Below are 11,683 nucleotides of genomic sequence, written 5' to 3'. Positions count from 1 at the left end.
CCAAGCCCTGAAGTCAGCTCCTGCATAGTCACAGGAGCACCTGCAGGCTTGGAGGGACTTGCTGACACCCTGCTGCACCTCCCTAAAGAGAAGAGCCAAACAACACTGGACTGTGCAACTTGACTGCTCCTGTGAGCTGGGCTGGCTGCTGCCAAGCCAGGTCAGCTCAGCTCTGCTGAACCTGCAGCCAGTTTAGGGAAGGCTGTGCCAAGGAACCCAGGGGGAACAGTCAGGAAGGTGGAAAGATGAATTGCTTCCCCTGAAAATCCTAAGTGATATTCCAAGCTCTCACTAAAGGGTTAAATTAGCTGTAATCTCTTCTGGCATTATTTGCTGCATTCAGACAAGCAGAACAGATAACCTCACCCCTCTGCATCCCAGTTTTCCCCCTGAGCAGAAAGATGGGCTTCATGTCAGCGAAGGAGCTGAAATTGTCCCATTTTTTCGGGGTGTGTACCCTATTTCCTTTACATCTCAGTGTCATCTGTCCCTGCACCTGTATGAGACATGCTGACTGTCACCTCTGCTGCTGGGAGTGACGAGTTCTCTGAGGAAAAGGACACCCCCAGCCCTTGGTGGTGACCATCAGTGCCAGAACCTTCTTCCTCCTCATTCTTCTGCACACCTTGGTCACTGTCATCATCATCATTATCATCATCTGCTGCATTGTCCTCAATCACTTCAACCCTCTCTCCAGCCTCAGGGTCCACATCAGTCTTAAACCACACAGCTTTGTAGCCATCATCTGCCACGTGCCTGTCTGTTTTGAGGATTGACTTCACTTCTTTCTCCTGTCCAGCCTCTTCTTCCTTTTCTTCCTCTTCCTCTTCCAAGATGACAGTGGAAGCTATGGAGCCCTTTGGGAGACTCTCTGTTTCCTCTGCACTGGAGAAGTGTGAGGCAAGTGCTGGCAGCTCTGGCACAGGACTCTCTGTCTGGACACTGCTGCTTTCTGATGTCTCACGCTGCTTAGTGCTCACATATGGCTGTTCATCTTCCTGGTAATAGTTGTTCTGGTGACCCTCAGAGATTTCCTTGGAAAGCTACAGGAGGAGAGACAAATTGTGACTGTAGGGACAGGAAAAGAAATGGGAGGCAGGAGGGAAGGGTGATTGCAGTGACTGAGCTCCTGCTCAAGAAAGTTCATCTTGGTTTGTAGTTAGACCTATCTGAAGCCAGAGAAAGCTGCAGATCCCTGGAAGAGACATTTTTTATTGGCTCACTTCTGGAGTTTTCTCAGATAAGCTCTCCAGGAGGGCTGAGCACCAGCACCGCACACGTGGTGGTTTGTACCCAGCCCATTCTGCAGTGGGATTTCCCTCACTCAGGGTGAAGGACTTTTGTTACCCACCTGAGCTATGTGTTCTGCACTCAGGCCTAGGCTCCTGGCAGGCCCAGCCTGTGGCACAGACCAACAGCTGGTCAGACAAACTACACTCTAAACTTGCAGTGACCAACCTGCCAGAGACCTGAGAGGTCCAAAATTAAATAGCTCAGGGGCAGACAAGTGTCTGAGCTCAGGCTTTGAGATCAGATATGAGGGGACTCTCCTCTCCTTTGACTATGGAGGATGAACTGTGGTTTATACCTCAGACAGGGTTTTTTCAGAGACCACCCCTGATGTGTGCCACTTTTACCCTAGATTTTGTGCTCCATGGAGCTGTGGTGCTCTCCTTACAATGTCTGCTCATCATCCACCACACAGCTCCTGCCTCAGGGGCAGAAGGAACAGCAGCAAACACCACCAAAGTGGTGCTACCTCTGCAGGCTGTCTTGGGAGTGATTCACCACCTTCACACAAATGTGTGGTACTTGGGCAGCCCATCCATACTTCAAAGCTTCATCAGATCCCACTTTCTAACTCTTAGAAGTTCAGGTACAAACAAGGCACCTACCTTTTCCTTCACCAGGTATTTGAGAGGTTTTCTGTGCCATCTACTGGATTTCCATATCAGCACTCCAAGGAAGACCAAGGCAATTAACAGCAGTGCTGCTAATGTGCCCCCTAAGATGGCCATGTCCTGAGCAGAGTACATCTTGTCAGAAGGGGTTATGGCTGCGAGGAAAACAAAGCAGTGTTACAAAGCCTAAAACTGGCAGGCAGCATTTTCCTACAAAACCCTTCACTGTGGGAGAAGCTCCAATCAATTTTTGAAAGGCAAGGAAGCATCCTGTGCTTCAGAATGTGACAGTCATATATCTGATACCACAGAAAATCTTTTTTTGCTGTACTAACAGCAGGGGGCTTCTTTCTTAATTGCACAGAATATTGTCATTTCCAATAAATTCCATGAAGTGGAAACAGCAGCCATTTATAAGACAGTGACTTTTACCCTGTGATTTAACTAAGTTAATAAATACCTGACTGCATCAGGCAAGCTGATGCTACATGGAGTAGTTATTTAGTTCTTTGACTTTCCCACTTCACCCTTTTACACCAGAATGCAAAAATGAGGTTTGACTGTATGTCTGTGTGTGAAAATGCAAAGCCTCCTTTCATCTGGAACATCCTCTCCAATACAGATAAGCACATCAAAATAAGAAACAAAAAACAGCAAAAGCATTAGAAAGTCCCCAGGACAATAAAACCTTTCTTGCCCTTTTGTAGCTGTAGCAATATTGCCCAGTCTGCTCAGGAGCAGCTTCTGCTTCCAGCCACTGGTCAGGGTCAGATGTTGGCACAGAGATTGACACCAGAGTGGAAAGACAGTACCATTCTCAGCTTTGCTTGCTGGTGGTGGGATTCTTCAAATTTTCCAGTTTCATTTTGTAGCATAAATGACTCTCATTAATGATTAATGAAACAAGGTTTTGTTCTCCTGCTGACCTGTTTATTATAATGGAATTGGAGTATTCCTTCTGCATGTGATTCCGCCCTCAGTTTATCATTAACACCTTAGCAAGGATTTAGGACTTCAGGGAATTTTTGCTGCTTAGTCCTGTCTCCTGGGGAGCTGCAGCCCACAGAGAGTCTCAGAGCTGTGTAATTCTGCATATTCAACAGCACCATTGCTTGGTGTGGCTTAAGCAGCAAGGGCAAAATTTCAAAGTTGCTCTGAAGTGTTGGTGCATGCTTGGAGCATTTGTAATTCTGTGAGCTCACACATGGATTAGTTTTATGCTGGGCTGTGCCCTTAAATGGGGACTCAGTGGTTTTTAGCTGTGAAGTGGCACTGCTTTTAGGGAATCCAACTTTACACCCAGGAACCCACTTGTTTTTGCCACCCCACTGGTGGTGATCAGAGGGTGAAGTGATAGAACTTCACTCACACATCAGTGTGAAGAATCCAGTGGAGTCTGGGCATTGTCTGCCTATCCTGAGATAAAAAATTCATTGCAATTGGTTCAGCTTAACTCAGAGCATAAGAAGTTTCATGAACTTCAATCCTAATTTATTTATAAGACCAGTGTAAGAGTCATTTCTCAGCAGTATGGAAGTGTGAGCTGTTTTCACATTGACAAGGTTAAACAGTAGCCAGAGGGTTATCTATGAAGCCTCATGTCTCTCTTATTACTCATGGGCTGTTTCTCCTGTAAGACCATAAAATCCTGGTATAAAAGACCCTGACCTGAGTAGAAAAGCCTTGGCTCATGGGCAAGCCTGGCTTTGGGGTGTGCCAGCTGCCTTCTGCTCTGCCTCAGACAGGCAAGAACATTGCAGTTTTCTCTGTGTGGTTAAAAAGGAGCAATGATGTACCATGAAAAGACATCCTGAGTTATTTCCCAGCATGAACCAATCCCAGTTTTAGCTTTGGAACAACAAGAAAAGACACTCCAATACTCAGCACCACTAAAGTCTCAGGAGGCTTTCCAAGGCATGTGGTTACTATGCTGTGAGAATGTTGTTGGGGTTTTTTCCCTCTTAAAGCCACCACAGAACCTCCTGTAGGGTTGGGGTTGGCCTAGCCCTGGCCCACAGACCTCAGAAGGTGACCCACCATGGCCAGTTTGCCACAGAAATAGAAAAGACTCCCCAGAGTACAAACCAGAGACCCTCCCCCCAGCCTACCTGTGGCAAGGATGACCTCCACCACAATTATGGTGCTTGCCTCCTGCAGGCTCAACACATCTTTTCCAACAGCCTATGGGAACATGGGAAAGAGATGGCTTAGGGACTTCCAGATCTCCAGCTCACTCTCAAGGTTTGTGGGGGGCCCTTTAAGGGGAAAGTACATTGTCCCTGTTGCCACCACAGCTGTTCACTCTGGACAGCCTGGTCACAAGGGAACAAGAGCTCTGAAGATTCCCTGCCCTGGGAGTGGATGAGCTGAACCATGTCCCTGCTCCGTGTTCAGCTCCAGCACAGAGGAGCAGAGCACAGGTTCTGAGGCAGTGTGGGGCAGGAGCAGCAGGTGCTGGCACCTCTCTGTGCCTGCCTGTGAAACCTAGCAGTGCTGGGGCCAGGCTGGTTCAGACAGCCCCACAGGACATTGCACAGGGCCAGGCAAGCCTTAGGCAGCCACGTGGACAAAGGGAACATCCAGCTTCTTACAAGTCCAAAGTTATTGACTGCTTCTTTGACCCAAGCAAAAAGAGGATTTGGATTCCTCCTTTCCACACTCCTGACAAAATACCCAAGAAAGGTGCCCTACCTGGATGGTCACAGTTCCTGGGGACTCCAGCACCTTGTTGGTCAGGATGAGCCCATCCCTGGTAGCGATGAAATCGGTGCTGTTTTTGAGATAGTACTCGATGTTGGGGTTGACTTTCTGAAAGGCCAGAGAGAGAGTGGGTGATCAAACCAAGCTGTGCTTCACATGCATCTTCCCAAAAACCCCTAGGCAGGATCTGTCCAAAACACCTGAGGTATGAGCAGGTCTGGAGAGTAACAAATAAACCTGGGCTGAGCAGGTGAGAAAGGCTGAACTCAACTGCATTCACCCTGTTGCTCAGAGGCCAAGAACATATCACAAAAACCTTGAAAAAAAGTAAAAATCCCAAGTCTTAATCCCATTTGTGTTGGCAATTTTAGTACTTGCCTGAGCAGAACACACCTATGCAAGTGATGTGTGTGGGACTGGCTTTGGAAGAGGGGAGTCCAGCAGCTTCTCCCCATGACATCACACCATAAGTTGTTCTGGTATCTGTGCAATTTCCAAGGGAATATAACATGGAACACTAGAGGACAACATGTGTTTGCCTCTCCACTCTTCCCCTCCCTCGTGTTTCCTGATCCTGCTTTAAGCCTGAAGCAGTGAGACAGAACACAGAGCAGTTTTAGTTTCTTACATCAGGGAAATCCTGATCCATTGCTGTTATCACCAGGGGGGTGGAAGGATCTCCAGCTTGGTAGACGAAGCTTCTCTGGGGCAGCCCAACAAACACCGTCCCGTTGTAGACCCCTTTCTCAAAGTAGGGTGGAAAGTTGCTTTTAGTGATGACCTTGATCTCCACAGTGGCTACAGAGTATTTCCTTACATTGCTGACCTGGGTGGCCTGGAGAGAGAGACAGATAGATATGCCAGACTTCTGCCCTGATGAGACACAAAAGGACAGGCTCAATCTGAAGCCTTCATCGACTCAGCAGAACGTGCCCAGGGTGAATTTCCTTCGCTGTCACCACCCACACCTGAGGGGAAACTCTCAACTGCTGCAGGAGATTTGCTTGTGGGTTGGTGCAGGATCAACCCACAGGTCAGACACTGGGCACTTCAAAAGAAAGGGAGTAACTGAGTTATTTTTGAGGTCACTGACTCCTGTCACAGCCAGGCTGCTGCTTCCTGGAAATCCAGCTGTGCTGGGTGGGTGGCTGTAATGTCATCACTTACCATAACTTGCAACAGAAAGGAATCTGGGGAAGTCACTATTTTGTTCATGGTTAGATTCCCTGTGTCTGCATCCACTGAGAACACTTCATTTGTATTCCCTAGAGAAAATGCAAAGACAATTCAACCGTCAGATTCCTTCATAAAGTGACCTGGAGCTCACAGACTCATTCTTCCACATCTTAGTAAAAATACCCTCAAGGAATTTTCCTTGGGTAAATACCATTTACCCAAGTTAAAATGCTGTTTTCCTTGCCTGCCTGGCTGCTCCAAAGACTGGGAGTGATGGCCAGGCATGCAGAGGGACACATTAGATATGTGTGAACCCAATTAAATGAGGCAGAACAACAAAGCTTTGCACTTCCAGTAGCTAGACCCACAGATTGTCTGTCTAAAGTATGATAAATGCCCAGAGCCTCTGGTGCAATTTGAGGACTGAAAATCTCCATCCAGTTCCCAGTCTGCTCTGGGAATGCTTATTTCTCTCTACTGGTTACAAAGGGAGTCTAGACACAAACCTTGGATTTATGTACAGGTAGAAAGCAGATTGCTACATCTGTGTGGGAATCATAAAAGTACCTATGTTGGACACATGTTGTAAGATAAGCAGAATTTTTAGTTCTCTTCCTCACCCTGAGACACTGTGGGCTCTCTGTTGACAGGGATCTGAGTCACTGACTGTGGGGAAGGAGGCCACACTCCAGCCAAGTGCCAGTGGAATTTAATGTTCTTTAATACATTTGGCACCAGGAGGACATTCACAACTGTGTTGCCATAAGGCATAATAGGTAAAAGGGAGAGGAACTTCATTTGACCAATATGACCTTTGCCTTGATTCTTTTGGAATCAAGACTAAAACAGGGCAGATGAGAATGTGACAATGTGCTGGGAAATAAAAACATAATTCTGGGCAATGAATAGAAATTAGGCTGATAACGTGGGAATTTCAGGTACAGCTCAAAGACTGTAATGGAAGTAGCATGAAAGTAGCATGACCAGATTGACAAAATCACAGCTAAAAGCTTAAACATAAAACATGTCTCATCTCACAAAAAACCAAAATCTTTTTGAAACAGATTTCATTGAGATTGATTTGTGGGACTGTAATTCTTTTTTTCCTTCCTCTCTGTACAGTCTGTTTCTTCTACTTAATCAACAGCGTTCTGTGGCTCTAGTGATATCTGTGGCAGAAACAGAGGGGCAAATCCCAGGCCCTCTCTCTTGGCAGGTACCACAGGAGACATGAGCAATGTTCCTTGTGGAAGGTGACAAGGTCTACTCACCCCCAACAATCCTGTACACGATCCTGTCACTGATGGTGTAGTCAGGGTCGACAGCATAGATGGGTCCTGGCTCCAGGAGGAGCGGGTCTGTCTGCAACAGCAAGGCAAACAATCACACACCACAAGGACCAGATCAGCAACTGGAGCTCTCCCAGCCCAGAGCAGATCCCATGGCTCTGCCTGGACAGAATGGGATTTATTGCTGGGAGGTGTCTGTGACAGGGTGGAGGTGAGACAGCCTTGAGCTGGTGTTCCAGCTCTTGCCTCTCCTCTGCTGTAGGAGCAGAGACAAGCAGTGCTGCTTGGGGTGGGCGACGATGAAGGCTTCCTGTTCTGCTGAATCATCTGCATTATACTGGAGACCAGCACAGGTTCATGGAGATGGTTCAGTGCTTCCCTCTGGGAAGAGCCCAGAGGCACTGTCTGAGCCCTCCTGCTCACCGACATCTCGGAGATGTTGACCCTGCCGGAGTAGGGGCTGCTGATGCAGACGCTGCGGTCGTTGTGGAGCTGGGTGCAGGGCAGGAACCAGGGTGCCCGGGTGTCACTCTGCTTGATGGTGATGGTTATTGTTGCAGTGGCCGTGTTGGTTCCGTTGGGCTCAGGGCTGGTCACAGGCCTGTCCTGCTCCCAAGGCAAAGCACACTCGTGAGACACAAGTTTCACTGCCACAACAAGGGCTCACCTGCCAAAAGCAGTGGACTGGGGCCCTTTAGCCTTTGTCACTCCATTCTGTTTAATTAGAAATTTATGTGAGAGTAACTAAAGGAGTAGGTTATCTTGTTCTGCTGACAGAAGTGGGCTGACTGCAGGTCTGTCACTGGAACTATGGAGAGGGAAAGGCTGCTCCAAATGCACCCACCTCCAGTCTCCGCCCTCCCTGCTGTTATCCCAGAGATGTCCCATCCAGACTCATCCTTCAGATAAGAGGGACCATGCAAACAAGGCATTCTGTTCTTCCCAAGCCACTTACCCTTGCATACAAGAGCAACGTTGCTGAATTAAATTTGTCATAGTCCAATGCTGTTTGTAAATAAATTTCCGGGTTATTAATTCCTCTTATGGCAAAATAACCGTCTGTGTTCTGGCAAGGGAAAAGGAAAAATCCTATAGCAGACTCAATTACAGACACGTTCCAAGTCCTGCTCATTGCTATCTTTGTCATCCCAACTGGACCTTTAATCCTGGGGATCTGGACGAGGGGCACTGTAGGAATGTCTGATCTACTTAATTTTTGGCACTGCACACTGGAGTTGCCTGGCTTGTCAGAAAGGTTTGTTCTTGTGAATTTCCTCTCACAGAACACCTGATTTGACTGCCCACTTGCTGAGCAGCTTCTGGATTAAATCTATCACCTAATTTATTTTCTATATTTAGCAAGTTGCCTACAATCCTTGATTTTGGGTCCCTAATAGCCAACAATCTCACTTCCATGCACAAAAAAGGTCAAAGATGGCTCAGCCTTTGAGAGCTGGCAGGATCACCTGCCTTAGCCTAATACAGCTGGACTGAAAGAAACTGTAAAGCTGACTTGAAGTATCATGTGTTGCATTTTACTCTATAACTTTCTGCACTTGCTTTGGTTCTCCTTTAATCTTATGCCTCTGAATTTCTAAATCCCTCTGAATTTACACCAATGTGAATGCAAAGTCTGATCCCAGAGCTGAAAAACTGGCGGTTTCTGTTCACAGAAACTTAAATTCCCTGGGGATATAGAGGTAACAGAGACATGGTCTGCTCTCTCCACAACACTTTTCAAAAATGCAAACATACATTTGGTTTTTCTCTTGAATTTTCTCTTGATTTTAGTTTACAGCCAGCCCTTGCTCTCCAGGCTGGCATTGGTTTAACTGTGTGCACAATGCATTTCCTGTGCTGCTGTTAGCAGCTAGGGCAAGGACTGCTTTCCCCATCAGACTCAGTGCAATTCTGAGCTCCCTGAGGTACAAAGGTCTCCTGATATGTTTACAGATCATGCCAACACGACTTCCCTGAATCATTACAGCTCTGAACATCCTAGATGAAAGTTTAATCTGTACAGTGCATTAAAAGTGTGAGCCATAAGAGAATTCAATACCTTCAACATTAATGGCTCTGTTCTGCTAACCAAATCAATGTTTGAGTTTTGTAAAGGTTGAGTGAGTTAAATGTAGTGACCTTCTCCTCAAAGCTGGGGCTCTTCTTCAGAGCTACTGTTTGTCCCCAGAGCTGCTCACCTGCACTGTAGTGGTGAGTTCATAGTAGATGGTGTCCAGGTCAGCATCAGCAGCAGTTACTTCTTCACGGGCTACAATGACTGTGTCCACTTCTGTATCCTGAAAAAAAACACATTGTTGTAGTTATTGTCTGTGTGAAATGGATTGAAGTCCTCTCCCTGCTGACCCTTCCTCAGTCCCACAGCACTCAGTGAGCAGTGCTCTCTTCCCTTCCCAAAACCCCTTACCTCTGGGATTTGCCTGGTGACGTTTGGCTGTGGAAACACGGGGGAGTTGTCGTTCTCGTTCAGAATGGTGACTAGGATTTGCAAGGAATCGCTCTGCAGAATGGGCAAATCAAAGAATCAAAGACAAAAATAGACTGTTGGGGCTGATCCTGCTTTGCAGAGTGACCAGAGGGGATGGTGTAAGGATGGGGGCCAGATGGGGCTGGGGTTTGCAGCCAGCCCACGTCCTGGGCAGGACTGTGGGCTTGCTGCCACCTCCTGCCCACTGGCAGAGCCTTGGTGCTCTCTGTGGCTCTGAGAAGAGTGTGTCTGCCCACAAAGAGAAGGACATCTGCCCATCTCAGTGTGAGGATTAGGAAGAGCAGAGGGAAGCAGGGGCTGCCTGCAGTGCCTTGTCCCAGGGCTCAGCCATGGGAGAGCACTCACCTGGCCAGCAGGGTCCTGGCAGGTCAGGGACAGCAGCAACAGGGGGTCTTCCTGCATGAAAAACAAATCCCCTCATTGTAGAAACAGCCCAAGAGTACAACCTCTGGCTAAAGCAAATGAGCCAAATTTATCCTTCGCTGAATCAGAAACGTTGCTGTGCTTTATCTTATTTTCTCCTTTCTTTCCTTAATGGCTGGGATCTTGTTTATGATGATATCAAAGCAGTCCCATCTGCCAGGCACACTCCCTTCAATTCCTGTAAGATGTTGGCAGAGCTAATCTGGCACCTGCAGGGTGTTAACTCAGGTTGTTGCTCTTCACTCAAGTAAAAGTGGGTTTTTATATTGAAAGGGAACTTAAGGATGCCTGTGGCTGTTTACAGAGCACTCCAGAGAGCTAAAATAAGGTAGCAGCCACCTAAGTGAACACAATGACCTTTTATACTGCCTTTCTGCTTCACACAAGATGACAGAATCCCAGAATGATTTGGGTTGGAAAGGAACTTAAAGCTCATCTCATTCCAATGCCTTCTATGGGCAGGGACACCTTTCACTAGACCAGGCTTCTCCAAGCCCCATCCAACCTGGCCTTGAACACTTCCAGGGATGGAACAGCCACAGCTTCTCTGGGAAACCTGTGCCAGGTCCTCAGGCCCCTTACAGGGAAGAATTTCTTCCCAGTATTCCATCTAACCCTGCCCTCTAGCAGTTTAAAGTCAGTCCCCTTTATCCTGTCATTCTAGGCCCTTTCAAATGGTCTCTCTCCATCTTTTTTGTAGGCTACCAAATTCACACAACTGAAATAACTTATTTCCTTTAGAAGCAGGTTAAGAATTCCTGGAAGCCCATGACTCCAGACTGAAACTCATTGCATCATTGTCTATCCCATCATTACAGCCTGCCAGCTGAAGGCTTACCTCATAGTCCACACACTTTGTCAGCTGCAGCTCGGAGCCCTCAATGGTGAAGAATTGGCCATCAGGGTAACTGGGATCAATTGTTAGGGTGAAACCTGGCTGCACGTGGATGCCAGCCACCACAAGAGGACACTTATTTTCAGGAACACTTGGGCTGCTGTTACTGACAGAACATCCTGGGAAAACACACAAATAAGATGCAAAATAGCCCAAGGATTCACATTGGGAAGGAGCTGGGTGAGAGCTGTGGTCACAAGCTGTAGAGCAAAGGGGTCTTGCAGCGTAGCAACCTCCCACCTGTAACAGGGCCACCCCCTCCCATGGGAGACATTCCTCAAAGAAATGTGAAAGAGATTACCTGGCTCCTGTGCTGAAATCTGTGCCAAGAGGGGCAGCAGGAAGAGTGCAGACATGAGAAGCCAGTGAGGAATAGCCATGGTGAGCTGCCAGTTGGTGAAAAATCCCTTTTTCCAAATAAGCTGATCTCCCTGTTCTGCCCTGTGCCCTTGTTTGCGTTCGCCACTTTATGGCACCAAGAAACACCAGCTGGCTGTGGACTGCTGTGGCTCAACCTTTGCCTCTTTGCCCCATTGGATGACTTATTGAAGGATTTACCAGTCATGGAACACAATGACACATAAATCCTTCCTGCTTCTTTTTTCTCTGGATCTTTCCTATCCTAAACTCTGTGTGGCAACAAGGATATATTTGAAGCAGTTCAGAACACAGAGCCAAGCCCTTGCCCAGCTGAGCATGCAGGACAAGGGCTGGTACTTGGGAAACTGCCTCTTTACTCCAGTCTCTCCCACAGGAAAGGGGGGAAATTTGGTTTCTGATGTGCTAGAGGTGG

The 11,683-nt window shown here is 47.5% G+C and overlaps 2 protein-coding genes across 4 annotated transcripts in view; both read right to left on the bottom strand.

Annotated features, from left to right (window-relative positions):
* Positions 1–467: 467 nt before the first annotated feature.
* LOC102066565 (cadherin-related family member 5) lies at positions 468–11,623 on the bottom strand. Its single transcript, XM_074543528.1, has 14 exons — positions 11,192–11,623; positions 10,834–11,009; positions 9,918–9,968; positions 9,492–9,584; positions 9,265–9,363; positions 8,022–8,132; positions 7,490–7,672; positions 7,049–7,139; positions 5,769–5,866; positions 5,230–5,436; positions 4,593–4,709; positions 4,010–4,082; positions 1,896–2,056; positions 468–1,043 (listed from the first exon to the last, which is right to left on the bottom strand). Exons 1-14 carry the CDS (start codon positions 11,268–11,270, stop codon positions 468–470), a joined length of 2,115 nt encoding a protein of 704 aa, XP_074399629.1. The 5' UTR covers positions 11,271–11,623.
* LOC102066750 (uncharacterized) overlaps positions 10,872–11,683 on the bottom strand; it is a 21,959-nt gene continuing 21,147 nt past the window's right edge. For all 3 annotated transcript variants that reach the window (XM_074543526.1, XM_026798406.2, XM_026798404.2), the window contains exon 9: positions 10,872–11,009. The gene's annotated coding sequence lies outside the window, so the exon portion shown is untranslated. The remainder of the gene's footprint in view (positions 11,010–11,683) is intronic.

The sequence above is a fragment of the Zonotrichia albicollis genome, chromosome 6, assembly GCF_047830755.1.
Source record: "Zonotrichia albicollis isolate bZonAlb1 chromosome 6, bZonAlb1.hap1, whole genome shotgun sequence".
NCBI classification, from domain to species: domain Eukaryota; kingdom Metazoa; phylum Chordata; class Aves; order Passeriformes; family Passerellidae; genus Zonotrichia; species Zonotrichia albicollis.
This window is presented reverse-complemented; position numbering and strand designations above follow the sequence as displayed.